This window comes from Mus caroli, unplaced genomic scaffold (genome assembly GCF_978045245.1).
Source record: "Mus caroli unplaced genomic scaffold, Mus_caroli_1 scaffold_6, whole genome shotgun sequence".
Classification (NCBI taxonomy): domain Eukaryota; kingdom Metazoa; phylum Chordata; class Mammalia; order Rodentia; family Muridae; genus Mus; species Mus caroli.
This window is the reverse complement of record NW_028227261.1, coordinates 13,140,430-13,167,455: the sequence shown is the minus strand read 5'-3', so window position 1 is coordinate 13,167,455 and position 27,026 is coordinate 13,140,430. Positions and strand designations below refer to the sequence as shown.

The following is a 27,026-nucleotide window of genomic DNA, read 5'->3' as shown; positions in this document are numbered from 1 at the left end:
TGGGACTACTACTATATATTTTTAATTTCATTTTGTGGATACCCGCACTTTACATAGCATACCCACTGTTGAAGGCTCATGGAGGTGAAAGGTCAACTTTGAGAGTCAGTGCTCCCTGCTTCCATCAAGTGGGTCTCATGCATGGATCAAAGTCAGACTGGTAAGCTTGGCTACAGTTATGCTTTGCATGCTGAGCAATCTTGGCTGCACGAATTTTAAAATAAACATAACAATGAGAAAAAATAACAAAAGGTGTGGTATTTTTATTATTATTATTATTTATTGCTACATGATTATTCAGACACAAAGAAACACAATGGCTAGGTTCAGGAATCATGAACAAAATAGAGTTCCCCACTGGACATTTATAATGCAATCCTACAGGGGAGGACAGGGACTTGTCTATCTCCTAGAGATCTTAATATGTAGGTGGCTGACAGAGCTTGGGAGCCCTAATGAATAGCGTCCTACAGTGAGGTTGCCTCCAAGCTGAGCATGGTGGCAAATTTCAGTGACTTCAGCAATCATGGAGAAGAAAAAATCATGAGTTCAAGTTCAGCGTGGGCTAATATGACACTGTTAAGTAGAAAGAAAGACTGGAAGAATATCCTTTAGAGAGAGAACACACCGTTCCCATCTATTCCTGGACAAATCCACATTTTGAAATGCACAACTGTATGATTCCATTAGACATTTCTCCTCACACATCCACTCTCTAGATGTCACAGTCAGCCCCTTTGTCTCCAATACATTGATAAATGTCAGAAGACGTGTTCAGGAACCCCTTGATCGTAGACTTGTCCTTAGACTTTCATTTCTCAGTTACCAAAAGCATCCTTCTCCTATTTACTGGCAACAATGGCAAAGTCTGGTCTCCAGACCGTATGTACAGCGCTGTGAACATATAAGGCATAACTGAGAGGCAAAACAGATAGAGTGGGGCTGCCTAACAGTGCAAAGTATGTTCATGAGCTCAGAAGAAAGCTGGACAAATCTCTCTGCTCTAAGAACAAAACTGGTTTCATAGCACTCCAGAGGAGCAGGATAAAGCTCCATGATCAGCTGGTTTAGGGTGGATGTGTGATGCAGAAGGTTCCTTAGGACAGACATGGAGATGTCATTGTCACAGAAGTTGACCTCGATGAGCTGAGAGCACTTATTCAGGGCAGGGATAAAAGCGCTGACCTGAGAGTCTGTCATCCTACAATGTTCTAATTCCAGGGTCTTCAGAGTGTTTGCAACATTTTCTAGGAAAATTCCGAGAGGCACAAGACTCAGATCATGCAAAATGACACCTGCCAAATGCAGATGTTTGAGATGATGGAGACTCTGACACTGGGCAAAGGACTCCATGTCTGACTGTGAGTACTTGCAGAGAGCAATTGACAGGAACTCCAGTGGAGTCTTCAGACACCTAAGGAGAGACTAGAGGGTTAGTTTGGTATAGAGTGACAAGGCTAACCTACAGTAGGAGAGACCACGTGTCCTGAGTCAGTGTCACCACAGGATGGCAGTGAGCATCCAGTGCAACCTGTTGGGGTCAGCCAACTCAAGTCCCACCATTCTAGGCTGTGACCAGTCACCATCATGATAAGACTTGGTCATTACTGTTAAATCTACCCTGACCCCTAGTCTATATGGGAAACAGAAAATGTTTACTGTGGAATCAGAAAGAACTCTTCCTCCTTCCTTACCCGAGCAATTCATTCATGTGGCCAGTGAGAAAGTAGAGGCCAGTCAGGTCGAGATGCTGGACACTGTTGAGTTTGGAGAACTGAGAAATGAACTTGGTGATGCTCTTCTCCTGTATGTCTGTTGATGTACATAGAAAAGTAAAGAGTTTCTTGTGGACTAGTGTTAGATGGAGTTTACGAAGATTTTTCATCTGACCAAGGCAAGGTGCAAAGCATGCCAGTGTGGACAGAGTCCAGCCTGTATTCAATTCCAACTCCTCAATGCAATATGGTTGGAAAATCTGCAAGATCTTCCTGACAGTGTGCATAGGCAATCCCCTAATCTGCATCTTCACACAGCACAGATTCAGGGGACCTCTTCTCTCCTGTGCCCACTGCAAGAAGTAAGTTTGATGTTCCTCTAGATCAAACTGAAGGTGAAGGTCAGTGACCACCTTTAAACGTTGCCTCAGTGCATATCTATGAGGGCGTGTTGCTTTCTGCTTTTGACACACTGTCTCTGCTGAGCCATCTCCATCCTCTGGTCCAGCTGAAACATCCCAGAAGGAATGGTGCACATTTCTTAGGTCCAGCACTTGAAGCTTCCGCTTTCTGTGGGTAAAACAGATAGAAATATAGGAAGATACAAAAGACCAAAAACATTAGCCAGCTTTTTCTAGGCATCTTTCTTGTAAGCTGTTCACTGTTCTGCTCTGTCTCCTACAGATTTAAGTTTACAGTGCTGGGTCTCCACATAGCAACTCAAGCCATCTGGGCAAGGGCTCTCTGCCTTAACTGCATCTGGAGATCTGCCCTGCTTCCTCCATTTATTACTCTGAACTTCCAATGATCCTATTTCTATTACTCGGTAGAGACACAGGGCCATGTAGCTACATGGGCTCTAAGCTGTACTTCATACTTAGTGGACATTTGTTACCAGGATTCAACAACTGTCCAGGACACTGCAGCTCTTCAAGATGATACCAACATAAACCTCTGTTCTACCATTGACTCCCTTTATTATTGCTTTGGGCCCTGTAGCTAAGGCATTTGATTCTCTTAGAAGGTTGCCCTCATAATCTAAGTGGTCCTCAATGCCTGTCTATTCTCCTGGTTCTCTCTATAGTTATAAATATTAATAGCTACTTCTAGTAGTTTGGGAAGGTTCTCTCTCTCACATCCCTCAAACGTTTGTAGCTTCTTCATAATATCTAGAGCTGGTTATTGATTTCCCGTTTTTCTATGCCTCTTGGTCAACTGGAGAATAAGTTTGTTAGGCTTCCACCAGTCTTCATAAGAACACCCAGGGCCACTCATTTGGTTTTTTCATAACCTGATTGGTCTTTGTCATATTTTTAGGGCACCTGACAGCAGCCTGGAAACTTCCCAATAGTGTCTGGTAGAAGGCCTTCAGGGACTCTTTAACTGCATCTTTACTAGTTGGGGCAGGTCAACAGGAAGGCACCCTCAATGATGGCAGGGCTAATACTTGGACTATGGTCCTCACCAATTTCCTGGCTTCCTCTGAGATCTTTTCCCTTTCCCGGTAAGTAAACAAGGTCTGGAAGAATTTTGACACTCATTCAAAGTGCAATGGTAGATATAAAATACAGCTTCGAAGAAAAAGAACAATCCCTGGGATTTTCATGGAATTTTAGGTTTTCCAGTTATATAGGTCACTTGTAATGAAAGGAGATAGATGCAGAAATGCTTATTTTCTCTTTTGGGTGTCACATGTACTTGCCAGAAGGGAGGGATGAAAGGCAAATCTCTAGCAGATGGGGTTGGCAAAATACTGGAGTGAGATTGGGGGATCAGAAAGAAATTCTGAGAAGAAGGTTTGGTGTGCTAACACTGGGTTCCTGAAAGGTAGACTGTGGGGAAGGAGTGGGTAGCATAGGATTGTAAACCCTGGGGCCTGGGCAGCTGATGGCATGATGGCAGAGGTGACCTGGGAGGCACTGCAGACTAAGCCTGGGGAGGTAGAGCATAGGGTGGTACTAACATTTCTTCCTCTGACTGGAGAATGACTCCTGCCTTAGGCATCAGAGCCAAGAGGGACAGAGTAGATTCTTTCATAGGTGCAGAAAGATATGTTTTGAACCAATTAGGAGGCTCTGCCACTAAAAGGGTCCAGGCCATAATGTATGGGACCTGGTCAAGGCATATCAGTTGCCACAAACGATGATTTAAAATATATATATATTAATTAATTAATTAATTAATTATTTTTTTGGTTTTTAGAGACAAGAGTTTCTCTGCATAGCCTTGGCTGTCCTGGAACTCACTCTGTAGACCAAGCTGACCTCCAACTCAGAAATCTGCCTGCCTCTTCCTCCCAAGTGCTGGGATTAAAGGCGTGCGCCACCACTGCCAGGCTACAAATGATGATTTTTAACCTTGGATAACCCATACAAGTTAAAAGAGTGTTTAGAAGGCCATTTAACATTAAAGAAAGGCCATTCAATTTGGTAAAAACGTGCAGAGTTTCCCTGGGAAGACTGCATCTCATGAAATATTGACCTTCTTCCACAAATCCTTGAAATGTTGTAAAATAAGGTCCAGGGGCATACAGAAAAAATTTCCATTATCTCAAATATAAAATGAGTCATAGACCAACACAGAAAAGGGTCACAGTGTGCTTTTCTCTCCACTGTAGCTCACCCTGAGTCAGAGCAGGCTGGGAAAGGTTAAATTCTGCCAATCAGGAGAGACTGGAAGAGGACAGCATAGAGAGTCTTCCCCTCTAGGTCTTCAGAGCCCTTCCTTCTCTGCATCTGTATAGAATTCTTTGGCTTTTTAAGAGCAGCAGGATTCCACTGAGGGCAAGGATCACTAACAGATACCACATACACACCTGATTTCAGGTCACTTGGCACCACAACTGTGTTCTGCCCTTGTTATGACAATGATTCCATTATGGCAGAACTGATACAGTTATGAAAAGAAGAGAAAAGCAAAGGAGTGGGGGATGGAAAGGAAGGAAGAAGACATCCAGATAGAAAAATAAAAAAGGACAGGAAAATAAATAAACAAAGGAAAATGAAAAAGAAAGAAAGAAACAAAGAAAAGAAAACAAGGAAAGCATTACTGTCTGAGCAATGTCTCTAGAAATTGGTCCTTATTTTCCACTTTTTTCTTCTTTGCATAAAGACATAAGTGAACATATTCTACTCCATATCCTCTGCTGAGGCAGGAGGATTACTGAGACTTACACGTGAGTGAAGTCAACATAATGTATTCCAGATAGGACTTTGATACAGTGTTTGATCTTACTTGGAAAAATATCAAAAATAATAATTTAAGTAAGATAATATATTCCAGAGTTCAGTGTTTGTGGAAACATGCCATGGATGTGTCTGGGACTTTGACCATAATGTCAGAGTTTATACTTACCCACATCTGATCCACCCAGTTTATAAATGTGAAAGCACAAATAGACTTGCATGTGTAGCTGATCAGTCATCCAAACAGGTGGCAGCTTTGGTTCGAGAGGTGGGGCTTCACAGGGAAGGTGTGAGTGGAATAGAGAATATAAGGATCAGAATGGCCAGAAAAGACACTCTGAGCTTTGGAGCCTGCAGTGACTATATGTCCTTGCTGGGACTGGAGCACCTGATTGCAGTGTCCAAATCAGATAAGTCATTCTGGTCACTCGCTCCAGCCAATCCAGCTTGCTCTTGTAGGCCCCACTTGCTCAATCCTGATTTGCTCTGGCCCAAAGATGTATTTATTATTATAGATAAGTACAATGTTACTGTCTTCAGACATACCAGAAGAGGGCATTAGATCTCACTATGAGTGGTCATGTGGTTGCTGGGATTTGAACTCAGGACCTTTGGAAGAGCAGTCAGTGCTCTTACTGCTCAGACATCTCTCCATCCCCCATTTATTTTCAAGCAGCAAATCTCACTTAGCCTGGGATAATCAGAACTCCATATGTAGCTAAGTGTCATGAAACATTGAGTGTTCAGCCTCTATACCCTGAGACCTGCGCCTGCAGTGCCTTGCCAGTTTATAGATGGCTGAGGATGCAACTTGATGGAAAGGAGAGATTTTTGAGGAGAGTTTCCCACAAAAGTTCAGGGTTCAGGTTTGTATCTCCATTTACCTGCTTCCTAGGGGCATAGGATTCAGGGAATCAGTGGTTGTGATTGGGCAGAATAACAGGGAAGATAAGTTCAAATGGGTGCTGTGCATCTCCAGGAGGCCCTACAGGGAACTGTAGCCTCGAGAAAGGCACATATTGAGTAATGAGAAATACAAGGTTTCCAACACTGCAGGAGAAATAACTGGGGCCCCTTATAATATTTTTTTTGTAATAATGTGGTAAAGAGGTTGTGTTTTTTTCTGAAAAAAAAATTCTGCCTTTAAATGTTTCCATAGCATCTGACTACCTGAAGATCATAATGTGCTTCAATTCCTCTCCCAACCCATCCTCCCAAGTCTGCAGCTGGTAAGAAGAAGCCTGGTGAAAGATGAAGCCTTAGTCACCTTTGCTCTGGAGGCCCTGCCCATGAAGCTCTTTCCACCACTGTTCAAGGATGCTTTCCCTGGCAAACAACATAACATCCTGAGGGTGATAATGGGAGCATGGCCCTTCCTCCAGTATCCCTGGTAGAGACTCCCTACTTGGAGACCTTGAGGTTGTGCTGGATGGCCAAGGAAGGAAACGATGTGCTTCAGGAGATCTGTCAGAAGCTGGAGTTTGGGCCTTCTCTGTTTATAATCACCTAGTGCTTCTTGAGGTACCTCAGCAAGGCTCCATCCAGGAATTGGAAAGAAACACTGAGACCTCGGAACCCTTGCATTGGTAGGCAGAAGACAAACCTTCAGAAACACCTTCTCTTGGAAGTTAGAGTGGCACTGGGGAGGTAGGAAGGGACCCAGTTATAAACTCGTATGCCTCAGCTGTAATTCCGTTTTGAATACTGGTTTTGGCTTTCTATTTTTCTTTTTGCTGCTGATTTTGTTACACGCACTCATGTCAGGACAAAGATGAAATATGCAAACTTTAAAATATTCATTTTTCTCTAAGATCCAGCTCAGTAAATGATTACCCCAGTTTCCCTGCAATTTTAAACTATAAGATCAAAGCTAATAATTTGTTATAAAAGTTATATATTGAAAAGAAATAATGAAAACACAATTGGGAAATGTTTAAAAAAAACTATGCAGGTCTAGTTCTGCTGTTTCAACCCTGTTCCCTATATTCAATCACATGCTGCCAGCACAGCCCCAGGCAAGGCCTGTGGACCTTAAGCAAACTGCCCAAAACCAGCTCAGCAGCATCAGCCTGGTGGTCTGTTCTTCTGATGCATCTGCAGCTCTTACATTCAGCTCTGTTCTGTCTCAGTTAGACTCTTATTCACCTATCGCTGTTTTTGTTTTTTGTTTGTTTGTTTTTGTTGTTTGGGTTTTTTTAGATTTGTTCTTTAAAAGATAAAACTTCTGTAAAACCTAAAAATGTTTTAAAATTTGCTGAAACTGTAACAAATCCCCAATTATATTTATTTAGAGTAATACCCTCCATTGGTGTTACTTCAGCTCCCGAAAAATGCCGGAGGAGCATTAACAAATGATTGAAACTACTGTGCAGAATTTTACCACAAAAAGTGTTTAAAGGCTGGTGGAAAATGGGAGGAAAATTCTAAACCATTTTGACTTCTTGGGAACAAAAACTTACTGCTTCCATTTCTGGCTCGGGTTCTTCCTTTCTGGGCTCCACACTCTGATTATGTTGTCCTTTCTTTGCTCTTAGCTCTTGAGTGACCTTCAGCGTTTCATTACTGGTCAAGGAGATACTGGATTCTGCCACTTTTCTCACCTTTTGAGACCAAGGTTTTGTGAATGGGTTGGTATCCTCCTCCCTCCATTGGAAGTTCTGCCTGACTACAAGAAGTTGTTTCTTCAAGAACCATAACCCTGGGGCTGAAGAGTTAGCTCAGTAGTGAAGAGCACTGGCTATTCTTCCAGAGATCCTGGGTTCAATTCCTAGCAACTACATGGTAGTTACAACCATCTGTAATGGGATCCAGTGCCCTTTTCTGGTGTGCCGGAAGACAGCTACAGTGTAGTCTCATAAATAAAATAAATAAATATTTTTAAAAAAAGAACCATATCCCCCATTGCTAGAAGTCTCAGTTATGGTCACCATGTAAGACTCCCAGTATTTTTGTTGATGTTGTTGTAGTTGTTGTTTTGTTTTGTTTTGTTTTACAAGACAGGGTTTCTCTGTATAGCCCTGGCTGTGCTGGAACTCACTTTGTAGACCAGGTTGGCCATGAACTCAGAAATCAGCCTGCCTCTGCCTCCTGGGTGCTGGAATTAAAGACCTGTCCCACCATGCCCGGCTAAGACTCCCAGTAGTATGCCCTGTCTCTGAGCTCCCTCCCACTAATTTCTGTTTTCTCCTCATACTTGATCTCCACCCGACTCCTTTCCCCACACCTCCCACCCAGTTCTTTCACTCCCTCTACTTCAGATGTCTATTTTTTCCCTTCTGTTTGAAATTCAAGCATCCTCCCTTGGGGTTGCCTTGTAACTTTGCTTCTTTGGGTCTGTGGATTGTAGTATGGTTATCCTGAATTTTATGGCTAATATCCACTTATAAGTGAGTACACATCCTATGTGTCTTTCTGTGTCTGGGTTATCTAACGCAGGAAGAAGCTCTCTTGTTAGGTTATATAGGCCCTTGTCAGTTCCACCACATGGCACAGTCATCTGGAGAGGTGAAACATGGGGAGTTTGACTGTACTTATCTCATGCTGCTGCTAGGGTAGATGCTGGGCTATGAGGACTTGCTGAGACTGCTCTGGGGTGACAAAGCTCAGTCTTAGGTCTGGGGGTCCCTTGGTCTATGATGCCACTGCTGTGCAGTGGGGTCCTCACCATCTTGGACCTTGAGGCACCACTAGAAGTTGGAGAAGAGCAGAGTTGAAGAAAAGCAGAGAATGGATTCGGGGGAGGGGGTGGTAGTGGGGGAATCGGCAGGGGACTGTTTAGTCTGGGTATTGGGGGAAGGAAAGAGGGACTCCCAGCTTGTCCTATCTAGGAGATGATTGTCCTTAGTTTGAGGGCAACAGGCTTGGTGGCAGTTGTGTGTAGTGCAGAGAGATCTTCTATGGGAGATTAGGCATGGCTCTGTAGGCAAAGGCCTTCTCCATGGCTCCCCATGGTGGATCTCAATGAAAAGAGACAGCCAAAGTTCTAAACAGTTTCTTGTCATGGTGGAAAGTGCTTATGTAAAACCATATCTCTCTTCTCAGTATGGGCCTGAGATTAAATACCTTTTGCAGGGAGGAATATCTTTGAAGGGAAGCTTTTTGGCTACTCCCTCCAGGCCTTATTAGGTACCTCATTAGCATGCAGAACTCTGTCTTGAACCAAGGTGACCATAGGTCTTGTCTCTTTTATGTAAGAAACATTGCACATATTCAGAGTCAGGAGTCTGGCAGGGAGATGGGAATCACCTAAGCCTCAGGTGTCTGCCCACTGAGTCTCCAAGTCTCCCCCTGCTTTACCTTACCAAACTTACTGACGTGATTTTATGTCCCACATTTTCTAGTGAATCTGTATTTTTAATTCAGCATAACTCTCTTTATTTAAGAATGTAGTAGGCTGCCATTTTATATTCTTATCACAAGATAGCACAATAGACTTTAGATTGGATTATTCTGTTTTGGTTTGTTTTTTTTTGAGACAGGGTTTCTCTGTGTAGCTCTGGCTGTCCTGGAACTCACTTTGTAGACCAGGCCTCTTCCTCCCAAGTGCTGGGATTAAAGGCGTACGCCACCACAGCCCGGCTTAGATTGGATTATTCTGAAAATCTTCTATTCTGAAAATTAGATTTTTTTTCAATCCCCCTTTTATTGCTTGCCATGCTAGGGTTAAATTTTTCAGTAATTTCCTTATCCAGGCCTGTTTTTTTTTGTTTGTTTGTTTTTTGTTTTTTCCGGATATCCTTAAAAAGGATATATAAAATTGTAATTGTTACTGGAAAAAAAAAACCAAGTATTTGTATATTAGGTGAAACAAAATCACATGAGGTCCAGATGCATCATGTAAGTGTATTTCTACGTTTTTTTTTTTTTTTTTTTTTTTTGGTTTTCTGAGACAGGGATTCTCTGTGTAGCACTGGCTGTCTTGGAACTCAATCTGTAGACTAGGCTGGCCTCGAACTAAGAAATCCAATTGCCTCTGCTTCCCAAGTGCTGGGATTAAAGGCATATGCCACCAGTGCCCGGCATTATTTCCATTTTATAACACAGAAAATATTTTTCTTTTTTTAATCTCTCTAATTCTCTCCTTCCTTTGGAGACTTCCATTCATTATTTTTAAACTGAATATTTCTTTCTCTTTTACTGTTTTAAACTTATACATTATTACTTCTAAAGTTTGGGGCTGCTCAGATATACTGCAGCTCCAGGAAAATGTTGAATTTGCCCTTCTGTGCATCTGCAGGCTCCTCAGGCCATCATGTGCCTATGGTAGCTGACATCACCCCTTAGGCTCAGTCTAGAAGGATGCTGTTGCCTGGTTTTGGGTTGGAGCCATTATTTACCCTTTGATGAGAGCCCAGCCTCACACCTGGGCATACCTAGTGGGAGCTGAGCCTACCCACCCAGCTCTGGATCACACTGCTGCTGCATTTAGCTTTGGCTTGTGCAGAGTTTCTTCTTCTGCTTGCTACCTGCTGCTCAGATGACTAGGCTTCCTCACAAAGGGATTTAGCCTCCCTTTGGCTAGGCTAGGAAACTGCTTAGGGAGGTGTTTGCTTGTACCTGAATACCTGAATCCTTTGTTTTAAGCTTGGGTTTTTAGCTAAATTTTGATTACATGCTTAATACATTGGGCACCATTTGTAACCCTGGGCTTTTCTATCTGTATCCCAGTTCCAGAGTAATGACTGGAAGGCTTCTCAGGTGAGGAATACTGAATGGCTGAGAAGCACCAGAATAACTGTTCAACATCCTTAATCATCAGGGACATGCAAATTAAAATAACCTTGAGATTCACACCTCACTCCAGTCAGAATGGCTAAGATCAAAAATCAGGTGACAGCAGATGCTGGCAAGGATGTGGAGAAAGAGGAACACTCTTCCATTGCTGGTGGGATTGCAAGCTTGTACAACAACACTGGAAATCAGTCTGGTGGTTACTCAGAAAATTGGACATAGTCCTATTGGAAGATCCAGCAGTACCTCTCCTGGGCATATAATTTTATATATATATATATATATATATATATATATATATATATATATATATACCCAGAAGATGTTCCAACTGGTAATAAGGACACATGCTCCACTATATTCATAGCAGCCTTATTTATAATAGCCAGAAGCTGAAAAGAACCCAGATGTCCCTCAACAGAGGAATGGATACAGAAAATGTGGTACATTTACACAATGGAATTCTACTCAGCTATTAAAAACAATGAATGAATGAAATTCTTGGGCAAATGGATGTATCTGGAGGATATCTTCCTGAGTAAGGTAACCCAATCATAAAAGAAGTCACTTGATATGCACTCACTGATAAGTGGATATTAGCCCAGAAACTTAGAATACCCACGATACAATTTGCAAAACAAAACAAAAAAAAATCAAGAAGAAGGAAGACCAAATTGTGGATACTTCATTTCTCCTTAGAATAGGGAACAAAACACCCCTGGAAGGAGCTACAGAGACAGTTTGGAGCTAAGAGGAAAGGATGGACCATCCAGAGACTAACCCACCTGGGGATCCATCCCATAATCAGCCACCAAACACAGACACTATTGCATATGCCAGCAACATTTTGCTCAGAGGGCCCGAATATAGCTATCTGGTGTGAGGTTACGCCAGTGCCTGGCAAATACAGAAGTGGAATCTCACAGTCATCTATATAGGGGGACACAGGACTCCCAATGGAGGAGCTAGAGAAAGTATCCAATGAGCTGAAGGGGTCTGCAACCCTATAGGTGGGACAACAATATGTACTAACCACTACCCCTAGAGATTGTGTCTCTATCTCCATATATAGCAGAAGATGGCCTAGTCCACCTTATTGGGAATAGAGCCCCCTTTTTCTGGCAAACATTATATGCTCCAGTACAGGGGAATGCCAGGGCCAAGAAGTAGGAGTGGGTGGGTAGGGGAGCAGGGTGATGGAGGGAATAGGGAAATTTTGGGATAGCATTTGAAATGTAAATAAAGAAAATATGTAATAAAAAAGAGAAAAAAAATGTAATTATCAAAACTCACTTGATGTTTCCCCAAACACAGTATTTCACTAGTTTTTTAAATATCTTCTACCACCATGATTCTTTGAAAAATACCTATATTTTATGTATTTATATTTTAATATTTATATTTGAATTAGAAGATAGCCTCATCACTGCCACCTTGTCTCTAGTCCCTACAACCCATGTCATTTCACACCATCCTACCCATACTAATCTCAATTTCATTACCTCTTTATTAGTACATGGATATGTGTTTGGATAGATATATAATAAAAAATTATGCTTATGGCCTTTTGCTAGGCTTGCTTTCTGATTAGCTCCTAACTTACTTAACCTATTTAAACTATTTATTCTGTTTGCCACATGGCTGGTTACCTCTTCTCAGTTTCATAAGTCCTATTTCTTTCAAGTTTTGGTGGTGAATCTCTTGCCTCTGAATATCTCTCAGAGTTCCAATCCCTCTACCGGAACTCCCTCCTTCTATATCCTGCCTTTTGCTAATAGGCCATTTACTCTTTCTTAAAAGGTGATGCTTCATCATAGCACACAAGAAAATATTCCTATATGCTATGCTAGAAGTGTAGCTTTGTGTGTTATTTGTAGTGACGGTGTGTTGTAGTTTCCCCCTTTTCAATACTGGCTTGAACTCCCTCCTTCTATATCCTGCTTTTTGCTAATAGGCCATTTACTCTTTCTTAAAAGGTGATGCTTCATCATAGCACACAAGAAAATATTCCTATACGCTATGCTAGATAGCTAGCTTTGTGTGTTATTTGTAGTGACGGTGTGTTGTAGTTTCCCCCTTTTCAATACTGGCTTGACCCAGTTTGGAGGTCAATCAACGGGGTCTGTAAGAGAGAGAGAGAGAATGGAGACAAGAGAAGCTATCTGTTCAAGGATCAAGTATCTAGTCTTCAGTCTCAAGTCTACTGTATTGAAAGGCAAGTATGGGTATATAAGCACAAGCTGGGGAGTGCAGCTGGAGCCACTTAACCACAGGTCCAGGATGTATAGGAGAAAAACAAGATGTTATCAGAGTGTGTTCAGCAGTGGTGGTCTTCTTGCAAAACATCAGGCTAGGAAAACATGTCTCTTGTCAGGGTGGTTAAGTACCGCCTGTAAGTAAATAGCCCAAGATGGCTGCAGAGATGATAGCTGCTTTCTGCTAAGAGTCAGCTCCCAACACTGACTAATCTGATGGCAAGGAACAGAAAAGAGAAGAGGCCACTGCCCCCCAAGTGCTGGGATTAAAGGCATGTGCCACCACTGCCTGCCTTGACAAATGTATTCATAACAAAATAAGACAGAATCATTCATATTACTTTAAAATCTTCATTTCTAGCCTGGCGTGGTGGCGCACGCCTTTAATCCCAGCACTCGGGAGGCAGAGGCAGGCGGATTTCTGAGTTCGAGGCCAGCCTGGTCTACAAAGTGAGTTTCAGGACAGCCAGGGCTATACAGAGAAACCCTGTCTCGAAAAACCAAAAAAAAAAAAAAAAAAAAAATCTTCATTTCTGCAACTGGTTATGTGGCCTTAGCTGGTATTTATAACTATCTCCCTTTACTCCCCATTCTGTATTTCCTTCACCCTGCACAAGCACCTCAGCAGGTCTTGGCTCTTTTCCTGGAGAATTGACACATACCTTCATTCCTTCTGGGTCTGTGTCCTTTGTCATTCTGCTTGTATTAGGCTGTTGTAGTTTCCAATTAACTTTAATCACAGGATACGATAGTCCTAAGAGATGCCCTAAGGAATCTCCTGCACTCCACACATAATCCTCCATTGGGGAGAGACAATCCAATTTTCCCATGGTAATATGGATCTATCACCACTCCTAACACTGTTATTCCTTTCTCAGCCTGTTGCTTTAAGGCCATTAGAAGCCCAAAATGTCCAGGTGGACATCTGAGCTTCCAGTTCAATGGAATATTTGTTGTGACTCCTAGTAGGAACACCCCTCCCCCCAACTACAACTTCTAGGCCAGTAGAACCTAGAGTTGTGGGGATAAGAAGCATTTTTTTTTCCTAGAGGATCACTGGAAGTGATAGTGTGTGGAACTATTCCATTTTCTTCCCCTTAATTCCTGGACCCATGGAACCTGGCTATAGGAGAAACTGTACCATATATCAGATGCTGATTCAAAGCATATACTGCCTTCTGAAGAACTCTGGCCCAGCCCTCCAGGCTGTTCCCACCAAATTGGTGCTGTAAGTGTGTCTTCAAAAGGCCATTTCATCTTTCTATCAGACCACCTGCTTCAGGATGATGGGAAACATGGTTAAGACCAGTGGATTCCATGTTCATGGGGCCACAGTCCTACTTCTCTGACTGTAAAATGAGTTCCTTGGTCAGACGCAATACTGTGCAAAATACTATGATACATAGATTCTGTGATTGCATGGATGGTAGTTTTGGCAGAAGCGTTACATGCAGGAAAGGCAAATCCATAACCATAATAAGTATCTATTCCAGCAAGAACAAAACTTTGTCCTTCCCATGGAAGAAGTGGTCCAATGTAGTCAACCTGCCACCAGATTTCTAACTGGTCACCTGGAGGAATGGTGCAATATCTGGGGCTCAGTATTGGTTTCTGCTGTTGGCATATCTGTCATTCAGAAACAGCAGTAGCCAGGTCATCTTTGGTGAGTGGAGGTCTGTGTTGTTGAGCCCAAGTACAACCTCCATCTCAGTCATCACTGCCACTTTGTTCATGTGCCCATTGAGCAATGACAGTGATGCCTGGGGAAAGAGGCTGACTATCCACAGAATGGGTCAACCTATCCACTTGATTGAGCAATGACAGTGATGCCTGGGGAAAGAGGCTGACTATCCACAGAATGGGTCAACCTGTTACTTGATTATTGACCTCCTCCTCATCGGAAGTCACCTTTTCGCGATCATTTACATTGGACACAAATATCTTCACACCCTATTCCCATTTGGTGTGATCTATCTGCAAACTTCTTCCCCAAATATCTTTCTCACCAATTTTCCAATCATGACCTTTCCAAATCCCTAACTATACAGCCAATCCTTTGGCTACAGCCCCTGAATCAGTAAAAAATCATACATTTGGCCATTTCTTCTTCCAAACAAACTGTAATACTATGTGTACTGCTGGAAGTTCGGCCCACTGTAAAGATTTTCCTTCACCTGTGTCTTTCAGGGTTGTCCTGGAAAGCAGTTGTAATGCTGCAGTTGTCCACTTCTGGGTGGTGACTGAATAACGTGCAGAGACATTAGAGAATCAAGTCCTAGTCTTGTCTTCTTCAGTCAGCTGATCATAGGGAACAGCCCACGAGGCTATAGGTACACTGTAACAGGAGTAGAAACCATAGGCATTTGAGCAACTACTTCCTGTAATATACTTGTGCCTTCAGGACTTGTTTGGCCCAAACTTCCATTTGATAATAGACTGCTGCCATGCATGTCCTACTCTATAACTTGGAGGGTCTGATAGCACCCAGCTCATGATGACCTTTTTCAGGAATACAAGAATGTAAAATACTCTGAAGAACTTCTAACTGAGAAGTAAATTTAAATTGAGAAGAACCTGAGTGGGTGAGGAAATACTGCCAAGTGCTCTTCTACACAACTTCAGAACCTCATCTCCTCATCTCCTTTATTAATATGGCCAATTTTATCAGCTGAATATATATATATACATATATATGTATATATATAGATATAGTATTAAAGATTTGATTATTTATTTCATATGTAAATACACTGTTGCTGTCTTCAGACGAGGACTTGGGATCCCATTACTGATGGTGGTGAGCTACAATTTGATTGCTAGGAATTGAACTCATGAGTTCTGGAAAAGGATCCAGTGCTATTAACTCCTGAGCCAACTCTCTTGCCACTTGTTGTGTTTATTTTAAGATACTCTATTTCCCATGGCAATTCTTCTGCCTTGGTTTGTGAAGGGCTTGGATTCCCCATTCCATTACAGGCATGCGTCAAATTTGCACTCACTTTTTTTTTTTTTTTTTTTTTTTTGCTTTTTTGGAGACAGGGTTTCTCTTTATAGCCCTGGCTATCCTGGAACTCACTTTGTAGACCAGGCTGGCCTTGAACTCATAAATCCGCCTGCCTCTGCCTCCTGAGTGCTGGGATTAAATGCATGTACCACCTTGCCCTGCTACATTTTTTTTTTAGAGGGGGGATGGACCTTGACTCTGTAGCACTGAGATATATCCCAACTCCACTTCTTTCCTTTTTTTCATTTTTTAGATCAATTTTATTTCAATTTTCAAATTAATGTAAGACAACTATATCAATAAACAATTAAAACAGAGATAATGAACTCTCTATACACATGTTAAATGGATATTGTATTCTAAATATTGGCATAAGGTCTTCACATACATTAACTCTTTTTACCCTCCCTGCTCTCTAAGTTAGATGCTGTTTTTCTTCCTTTTGTATAGCTATGTAATCTTTCCTTCTTTCTTTCTTTCTTTCTTTCTTTCTTTCTTTCTTTCTTTCTTTCTTTCTTTCCTTCTTTCTTTCTTTCTCTCTCTCTCTCTCTCTCTCTCTCTCTCTCTCTCTCTCTCTCTCTCTCTTTCTTTCTTTCTTCCATCCTTTCTCTTTCTCTCTCTCTTTCTCTCTGTTTCTTTCTTTCTTTCTTTTTTCCTTTTTGTAAGACTCAGTTCTTTGGTTTACATTTGGCTTTGAATTCTATAAACTCCTGCCTTTCATGGAGAGGTGAGAACTTACATGTATGCGCTACTAAGCCTGGCTGGCTAACATTCCATAATCCTATGTTAAACCAATCTTTCATACGTGGAGGGTTATTAACTCCCAACCAAATCTTGTTTCTTCATGATCATTTCTATAACTGGTTAGAGAAAGATAGGGATGAACTGTTACAAAGAGCTTAATGGTGACATTGTGCCCTTAGTAGGGCAGTTGGTAAGGATATGGGATTTCATTTATCTGTTCTTCCAACTATATACAAAGCACACATGTGAATATGTGTGCTCTACATGTAACCTTTGCTTGGCAGATGCATTTCACACTAAATACATTGTTTTAAAATCTTCTTTGTGAAGCTTCAAGATAGATTCTTGGGCCTCAGGCTTTCTAGACTTGCATGTTTGCACAAGGACACACTCCATTCCTGTTGCCAAATTATTCTGCAATGTTACCATCACCCAGAAGCATTTTTGGACATAAAACATGGCAGAAACAAATTCCTCAAAACCTGGTGGAAAAGGTTGTAGTACTTTATTTATTCCTAAAAGGCAAAGAGCAATTAAATGTTACCAAGGGCCTGCATTTGTTCGTTCAAACAAACACTTTTGCACTAACTTTTTCAGTCTGGCAGGCATATCCTTAGCTCCCTGCGGAACCCAAGAAAGATGCAACTTGATGTTCCTTGCTTTGAGTCCTCTGGAGCTGCGCTGCACAGTGCAGTGCAGGCTTTGTTGTCTAAGCAGTGCATGTCCTTGTCTGTGTGGGGTCCACACAGATTTGGTTCTTGACTGGAAGTTTCTCTGCTGGGCCCTCGGGAGGTGAGAATTTTGCAGTGCCAGACCAGAGTTTATAAGCTAAATTCAGTCAATTACAACTAAGGTGTTCCACATATTTTTTCATGCACTTCTTTTATAATTTGTATGCACACACCCACTCTCTATGGCCTGGTTTCATAGTTATGCAGGGCTTCAGGAGGGTCCACCACTGACTAGGGCCTTGGGTGTGAAGTTTCCTTTATCACTCACAACCATTAATTCTACCACCTGGTATCTGCAACCAGGTGAAGCAAAGCTGCTGCAGACCCCGAGCTGGTAATTTCCCTAACTTCTGGAAAAATGCCCTAAGAGGCTAAGTGCTCTTTACACCTTCATTTGAAAGGGTCACATCGCCGGGCGTGGTGGCGCACGCCTTTAATCCCAGCACTTGGGAGGCAGAGGCAGGCGTATTTCTGAGTTCGAGGCCAGCCTGGTCTACAAAGTGAGTGCCAGGACAGCCAGGGCTACACAGAGAAACCCTGTCTCGAAAAACCAAAAAAAAAAAAAAAAAAAAAAAAAAAAAAAGAAAGGGTCACATCTTGAAAGAAGATTTGTACTCAGCTTCTGGGCTGGCCCCATCTGAAACACTGTATAGCTCCTAAGGATTCTAAGACTGCATCTCTTTGTCTGCCTGTAGGGACAAAATTGAGAGGTTGAAGCTGTTGTTTGGTGGCAGAAAAACATAGACAACAGTTTTGCCCATGCCCCATTTGGTTGCATTGAGAACACTTCCTGTTTGAATAAATGTAGTTAGCATCCCAGCAACTTTGTATGTGTCCAAGGCATAAGCCCCCTCTACAAACAATGCACCTGCAGCCTCAGAATGTCCATGAAGCCAAGCTTATAACAGGCTATACATACTTCCATCTCTCTCGAAGAGTTTACATCTATCTATCCCCAGTAATTATTAATTATAGGCAATTTCTGTTCAAGTGTCTGAGTAAGCATATCTAGGCATGAATCACTTTAGGACCAATTAAGTCTGAACGGGCATGGGTACTTGAAGTTGAATTATTTTCATTATTTTGGAAATCTATGTGAGCCCATAGGTTCAGTTCATTCAATAAAAGTTCACAAACCTGGACATATCTGTCCCAGGCCTGTATTACCTATAAACCTTGCATAGCCACTCAGCTTTCATTCCTGAATCATCCAGGACAGTCTTCCTCTCTTTAAAGGACCTATCCAGAACACCCATATTTCACTGTCTTGGGCCATTCACAGTGCTTCAGGAAGAGCATCCTGGCTCAAATATTTCTTTTAAGAAAAGGAGCCAGGCATGGTGGTGAACATTTTGAATCTCAGCATTCCAGAGGCTGTAGAAGAGAGGGACAAATGCCAAGCCTGTGAAGGAGAGCCCCAGAGCATCAGGTCCAGAGAATCATGACAGGCATGGATGTGAAGTAGATAAACTAAGGTGAGAAAGGAGATTTAGATCAATTCTAAAGACAATAGCCTCATCTCTTCAGCCTGCTGTGAGACACCCCCACTGAAGTGGAAACTTAAGGTTCTTTGGAAGATCAGATGTGTGGGATATTGTTTTGCTGGTGCAAACACAAGAAAGCAGGCACACGTAAAAGGCTAAGGAAGACTGGTGAAGGAATATTTAGCTGAAGCAGGCAGAGGTGAAAAGTGCTTCTGCTAAAGGAAGCAGGGGAAAAATGCATAATGAAGGTTTCTTTGCTAATGCCATCCTTATGTTGCTCTGCCTTACATTGCCTACTTGTGCACCGTTTATTTGGAGTCCACAGAGAGTTTAATTTTTTTCTTTTTTTTTTTTTGTAATTTATCAGTCAGACTTATTTATGTCTATTAGATTTATTCTTTATTTACATTTCAAATTTTATCTCCCTTCCTAATTTCCCCTTTGAAACCTCCCCTTATACCATTCCCACTCCCTCTGCTCACTAACCCACCCACTCTGCTTCCCTGTCCTGGCATTCCCTACACTGGGGCCCTTCAGAAGTCCAAGGAACTCTCCTCTCATTGATGTGCCACAATACCTGCTTGTGAAAGGAACACCAGGAAGCTTAAGTTTCAGCTCATGATTCCGTGATGAATAGCCTGTGCGCAACTCAACAGGACCTTTGTAGTAAAAATTATTTGGGATTTTTTACACCATTTTTGGTCATTCAAATCCCAAATAAGTGACATAGAACTTTTCTATTTCTAAGAAGCCTTAAAAGCACTGGAGCTGGGCAGATATCAACTCTCTATGCTATTTTGACTATATCCCTGTAAATATTCCAAAGAGATAACATGGCTTGTCTGCTCTGCTCCTACTTTAACAGGCCAACCCTCATGTCCTCATGATGCATTTACCCCATGGTGTCTTCTTTTCTCCATTTCTCCTCATTTTCTCTCCTCAGACCCCAAGCCTAGGAACCAAAGTCACACACATCATTGTTCTTTCCCGCTATTTGCTGTTGGGATCTTTATTCAGCCTATAGTTTTGTATTAAGGAGAAAGGTTATATAGCATCATTTGTCTTACATGAGGATTTCCTCAATCTGAAGGGCAACCAGAGCTTTATGCATCACAATACACAGCAACAGAACAAACCTCAATACAGGACCTCAGAGAAATAAAGAAATTCCAAATTCCTAGCCTTTCCTCGGTCTCTATTCATCTGGATGATCCTTGGCTAGAACAACTAAGGAAGTTTATGAAATGGCATCATTAGTCACTAAGGACAATTGTTGGTGGTGACCTGTGTCTGTATATTAGGAGTAGGTTGTATATCAGTAAAGTTTCAGCAGCCATTGCCAAGGTATAAAGGCACTGGGAAACCTAAGAAACAGATAGAAATAATTTTGTTTGTTAGTTGTTTTGTTTTGTAGACAGAGTTTTAACCTAGGCTATTTCGAACTGAGTAGATCAAAACAGACAAAAAAAAAATTAACAGGGAAAATCTGGCCTCTGCTTTCCTGTTGCTGGAAATAAAGGGACATTCAGGATTGTCAGGTCTAAATTCATCTACAAATTAGCATTAAATGCAGTTGAGTTTCTTCTACCTGTGAAGTGGAGACTTACCTGTTACTTGGAAAGCAATTTGGATGGTGTTTTGCTGGCACAACACATGAATGATTGTTTAGTTGAAATGAACTCTGTAGTGGCTATTACTGGTTGTCAACTTGACTATTTGGAATGAACTACAATCCAAAATTGGAAAGCTCATCAGTGACCCTAACCTGGAGGCTGGGAGTAGAAGTTTCTGATCTGGATCTTGGTATGGAGATCTGGAAGCATCATGGCTATGGATTCCAGAAGATAAGGACAGGGAGATCTAAGAGTTCAAGGCCATCTGGGATTAAAGGTGTGGTGGCACATACCTTTAATCTGGGCTACACCTTCTGCTTGAGTCCATATAAGGACGTTGGAAGAAGGGAGACTCTCTCTTTTGCTGGCTTGCCATGTGGGACTGAGCAACTGCTAGATCCTTGGACTTCCATTCACAGCTACTACTGGAACATTGTTGTGAATTGGACTGCAGACTGTAAGTCATCAATAAGTTCCTTTACTATATAGAGACTAGCTATAAATTCTGTGACTCTAGAAAATCCTGACTAATACAGACTCCTAAAGGAATTTTGCGTGAAACAGTCACAGGAGACAGGATATTCTGCTAAAGCAAGCATGAGAAAACACAAGTAATGAAACATTTTGTGCTAATGGCATGCATGTTTTGGCATGCTTTACATTGCATAGTTGAGCTGCATATGTCCAGATTCCATAGAGAGAAATGCATGGAAAAAATTCTTGTCCTGTATAGCAGTTTCTTGCCACTCCTGAGGATTTGGGCTCTTTGACAGTGATGTTAACTTAGACAGGGGATGTGGTGAAGCAATACCTATGAAGGACACATGATGTTTGGAAAGAGTCTAAAAAGGATTCCCCAGACAGTAATGGAGGCTGTACTTGGCTTGTTTATAGTTCTATCTCTGCAATGCTTGTGAGTCTCAAGTATTTGCTAATTATTCCTGCCCTGATGAGGCACAACAATGAAATTCTCCATGAATTCTGCTTGGTCCGTCTTGCTGATTCCAGCCCAGGCCAAGGTCTGGCTCTTTCTGCTAGGTAGTTCCACCACTGCTGTTTGGTGTTTGCTAACCAGACTGTAAAGGACTGGACTGTTGGTATATCCATGAAGTGTTTGTGAGAGGATGTATCTGCTGCTTCTGACCATTGAAAACAAATTTGTTCTAAAAAACGTTTCTAAACAAGCCCACCTCCCCTTTTATTCTTTCTTTCCCATTACCTCTTGGGGTGGTAGCCTATATTGGAGGTCAGAGGTTTTTGTTTGTTTGTTTGTTTCAGGAGAACAAGACTTTATTCATGTTTTGAGGCTAAGTGAGATGTCAGTGGTTAAGGGCACTGGTTTTTATCCCATACCACCTTGTTTCACCCACATGGCAGCTTATGTCCAGTTCCAGGGTATTTTCATCTGGATTCAGAAAGCTTGGATACATACTACACTTGCATAAAAGAATGTCTATTACAGTAGTAGATAGGTATCTGTGAATGGTGCTCACAGGGTGAGAGGTTAAAGTTTTTACGAACCATATTAAAAATCAGTATTTGTAAAAGAAGTTCATTTGATATGGTCTAAGCACACCAAATTACACACACACACACACACACACACACACACATCACACAACATAAACATGTGCACAGAGAGAGAAGAGTCAGAGTGTGACAGGAGAGAGAGAGAGAGAGAGAAAGAGAAAGAGAGAGAGAGAGAGAGAGAGAGAGAGAGAGAGAGAGAGAGAGAGAATCCAGCATGTCTACATCACTAAATGCTGTTGTAGATAGAACAGAAATCAGAGCTCTGTAGAGAGAGAATCAGGGTTACTGATTCTCACGAATCATTTCCAATTGGCTGCATCTTTAGAATTGCTGCCTAGCAAAAATAGATACATACCATCCTCCTGCCTCATCCATCTGAGTAGATAACATGCTGAGAGGACAGAGCTTCCAATTCACCTACATATTCCAGAAGAGAATGTGCATTAGTGACAATATGGTTGCCACACATTTTCAGAGGATCTTTGAGGAGGAGTTTTTGTGTGCATGTCTAGTATCAGGAACAGAGTGAAGGCAATGTGGTACACACTCAGAACCATGCACATCACCTGTGAAGAAAACTCATCCAGGTGTGTTGGTTCATAACATCTAACCTCCTGGGTAGAATATTGAGGCTGGAGGATTGTTGCTAATAGGAGTTTCAGATAACCACATCTAATGTGAAAAGAGTTCCTGAGAAATAAATTTAAAAGGCAGTATGTAAAGAGCCACTAAATTAAGGAACAGTTAAAACTCAGTGAAGCAGACTGAGTGGTTTAGTTCATGGGTTCTCAGCTCTCAAGCCAGTGTCAGTTTTTTGGCTTTACCAAAAGGAAGTATATGTTTTTTCCGTTTTCTTCAAGGCAGGGTTTCTCTGTGTAACCTTGGCTGTCCTGCAACTCACTCTGTAGACCACGCTGACCTCGAAATAGGCCTCTCTCTGCCCCCTAAGTGCTGGGATTAAAGGAGTGCACTACCACTGTCAGGCTGAACTATTTAGACCTAGGTAATGAAAAATATCTTATGCAGACTGGTGTCAAACACATTGAGACCTCCTTGCTTCTTCCTATGATGGGTTTGGGTTAAAGTGTGACATATAAACACTTTCCTCTTGTTGTTGTTGTTGTTTTTTTTTTTTCAATTTAATAGTTTAATAGTTTGTTTGAGTTAGGGTGTCCTTGTGAATCTGAGACTATCCTTGAACTCCCCTGAGGTGGCATGCAGGACTTAAACTCAGAAAGATTAGACTGTGCCTCACAAGATTTGGTATGAAAGGCCTATAACACAACAATATCTGCAAAACACATCAAGCTGTTTGTATTATTTTAGGCATATGTTTTCCTTGCTCATATGTTAGTATGGACTACCCTAAGAAAGTAGAAGAGAGAGACAGATCTCCTATAACTGGAGTTGTAGATAGTTATGAGCTCATATTTGGAAGCTAGGAATGGAATGCTGATCCTGTGGAAGAGCAACTCTTTGGTTTTTCGAGACAGGGTTTCTCTGTGTAGCCCTGGCTGATCCTGGAATTCACTATGTAGACCAGGCTGGCCTGGAACTCAGAAATCCACCTGCCTCTGCCTCCCGAGTGTCCTGGATTAAAGGCGTGTGCCACCACACCTGGCATGCAATTCTTCTTGAAAAGTCTGAGCCATTTATAAAGACCCTAAACAGTTTTGAACTCATTTCCTGCAATGATTTCATCAAAGGCAAAACTGGTCTAGAAGTCAAATCATATAAAGATAGATGAGAAAGAGAGAGAGACAGAGAGACAGACACAGAGAGACAGAGACAAAGACAGACAGAGACATAGAATGACAAAGAGAGAAACAGATATACTTAAAACTCACTTGGTGAATGTTTCTTCATTTATGGGTCCTCCATTGCCTACCTGGAGATCTAATCATACTGGACATATTCTATCTCCTACAACCACACTCAAATCTGTTACTGAGATGTAACTCTCAGCTCAGGCTACATAATAGTTCCAGAGAGGCCAGGTAATGGTGGTGCACACCTTTAATCCCAGCACTTGGGAGGCAGAGGCAGAGGCAGGCAGATTTCTGAGTTCAAGTTCACCCAGGACTAAAGAGTGAGTTCCAGGACAGCCAGGACTATACAAGGAAACCCTGTCTCTGCCCCCTTTTAAAAAAAAAACAAAACAAAACAGAAAAACAAAACCAAAAAGACTGAACCAAACCAAACCAAAAAAAAAAAAAAAAAAAAAAGAAATTCTAGAGAGACAAAATCTACTGGCTCAAAGTTTGAGAAGTACCCTGGATGGGTTTTGGACATAGACCTCAGGTTTATACATTCCCTGATGAAGATCTGATTCACTCAACTAGGTAAAAATAAGATTAAGTGGGTGGAGAGTTCGTTCATCCTATCAGGAAGCCGCTTTGTCCTGAGTGGTGTGGCAAAAACAGGGGAGCTTTGAGGGGGAAGGGTATATAAGGACTCAAATGGCTCCACAAGACACTCTGAGCCTTGGAGTGTGGTGCGACTGCATGAACTTGCTGAGATTGGAGCTTCTGATAGACTGTCCATAGCAGATAAGTCATTCATGGCCATCAGGACACCCCATCCAAAAGTGTCCATTTCATCTTGATTGTGTGTGTGTGTGTTTCCTGTGCTTGCTTGCTTTTCTTGTGTGGTTATTTTGAATCAGCCAACCTCATTTAGCCCAGGATAGCCAGAAGTCCATATGTAGCCAAGAGTCATGAAAGACTGAATGTTCAGCCTCTACCTCCTGAGATCTGAAGCTACCCTGCCCTGCTTGTATATTGGCAAAGGAGGCAATATTCAAGGACTCTGGCTCACTGTGCAAACACCATACATCCTCACCTACTATAATCTACCTTAGAAAAATTTTAATTCAAAATGAATATAGATTTATAAAATGACTAGGAAGAAAATTCTATAGGGAAGAACACTTGGGTATGAGTTCAACTAAAGCATGAAACTGACAATCTGACTCATGCATTTTCTGGTTTAATTGATTGACTGATTGAATTTTACTTTCTAACTCTAGCTCACTGTCCCCTACCTCAAACCTTCCCCACTTCCATAGCCTTCTGCTCTGAGTAGGTGAACCCTTTCTGGGTATCTCCCCACCCTACCACATGAAGTCTGTGAGATTAGGTGCTTGTCCGAAGAATATATCACACATAGAGGCAACTGCTTTTCAGAGAGACCGCTTATTTATTTGTATGGGCCTATATGAAACCAAGATGCATTAAAGCTACATATGTGTGGGGAACCCTATGTCCTGTCTCTGTGTGTGATGGTACTTCAGTCTCAAGGACCCTAAGGGTCTATGTTACTTGAAAGTTATGGTCTTCCTGTTATGTCTATCCCCTTCGATGCCTGTACACCTACTCCCTATTCTTCCCAAACTTCCATTCACTTTTGTCTGTGGGTCTCTGATTCAGCTGCTGGATGGAGCCTCTCAGAATAGGAATTCTAGACTCAGGTCTGCAATCATAACAGAGTATCATTTATGATTTTAAGAATTGGTGCTTGTCCATGGGAATGGTCTTGTTCTGGGATCATTATTATTTGGCTATTCCTTCAGTCTCTGTTCCATCCTCCATCCTGGCATTTCTTGTACACAGGATGAATTTTGGGTCAAAGTTTTGGAGTTGGGTGATTGTCCCTGTTGCTCCACTGGGTTTTCTGCCTGGCTAAAGTAGATGGCCTCTTCAGGTTCCATTTCCCTCATGCTGAGTGTAACAGTTAAGGTCACCCTATTGATTATTCGGCAACTGCCTTATCTCAGTTTTCTGACTGATCCTGGAGAGAGCCACAACTAATCATCCCTGTCATCTGCAGATTTCCATTCATACCCATGGCCATCTTGCATCTTTCCTGCCTCTGCCCACACCTGATCCTGACCCCAAGCATTATCCTCCCCATCCTCTCCTGCACCATTTCCTCCTTACATTAGCCTCTTATGATTATTGTATCTTCCTTCTATGTGATATTCAAGCATCCTAACATGTTCCTTCCTTGTTGATAGCTTCTTTGTATCTGTGGAGTATAGCATGGGTACCCTGTATATTGAGGCTAATATCCACTTATTAGAGAGTGTATACCATGCATGTACTTTTTGTACTGAGTTATCTTACTCATCATGGTATCCTGTTATTGTATTCATTTGCCTGCACAATTTATGCTGTCTTTGATTTTAATAAATGCATACTAATCCATTGTGTAGATGTAACCTTTGTCTTTATCAGTCGTCATCTGTGGTCATTCCCAGTTTGGTGCTATTAACAGAAAGCTTCTATAAACATAGTTGAACAAGTGTCTTTGTGCCATGACAATCTTTGAGGTCACCAGAGAATGTAGGTCCCATCAGGATAGCACTCTGCTCAGGGCAGCTTAACTTGACCTACAGGACTCATCAAGTGGAAAAGTTGAGTGGCTTATCTCAACTTCAGGATCCACAAGTCTGTTAAAGGTGGGAGGAGAGGTGGCAAGACAATTGTGGGTCCCCTGAGATAGCAGGCTACTCAAGGTGGCTTGACATTCCAGAAAAAACTAGTTGATCAGGGAATAATGGAAAGGGAATGGATACTTACCTGTATAGTTTCTGATCCACAGGTCTGCTGAAGGTGGCAGGAGATTGCATATCCAGAGGGAATACAGGGTACTTTGGGCAGATTAGAAATCCTGAGATGACACTATGAGGAGGGAAGATGGAAGGGAAGGGAAGATTACCAGAAGGGTTCAGATTGCCCAGGTCTGATGAAGGTGGGAGTAAATGTGATGGGAAGAAGGAAGGAATGCTTCAATAGCAGGCTGTTCAGGACCTCATTGCATTCAATCTTTTAAAGGACAGGTTAGAGTTCAGCATGGCTCCTGCTTCTAAAGCTTATGGAAGTAAAATTTGTATCTGTTTTATATGATATATTGTTGTTACATTGATTGTAGTAAAAGCTTGATTGTTTCCCACAAAAGTGTCGCAATCAGCTGGGCTGTGGTGATGCATGTCTTTAATCCCAGCACTTGGGAGGCAGAGGCAGGCGGATTTTTG

The 27,026-nt window shown here is 41.9% G+C and overlaps 1 protein-coding gene across 1 annotated transcript; it reads right to left on the bottom strand.

Moving 5' to 3' along the window:
- Positions 1-846: 846 nt before the first annotated feature.
- On the bottom strand, positions 847-26,621 carry LOC147004147 (preferentially expressed antigen in melanoma-like protein 7). Its single transcript, XM_085838498.1, has 3 exons — positions 26,572-26,621; positions 1,695-2,285; positions 847-1,414 (listed from the first exon to the last, which is right to left on the bottom strand). Exons 1-3 carry the CDS (start codon positions 26,619-26,621, stop codon positions 847-849), a joined length of 1,209 nt encoding a protein of 402 aa, XP_085694624.1.
- Between the last annotated feature and the right edge of the window lie 405 nt (positions 26,622-27,026).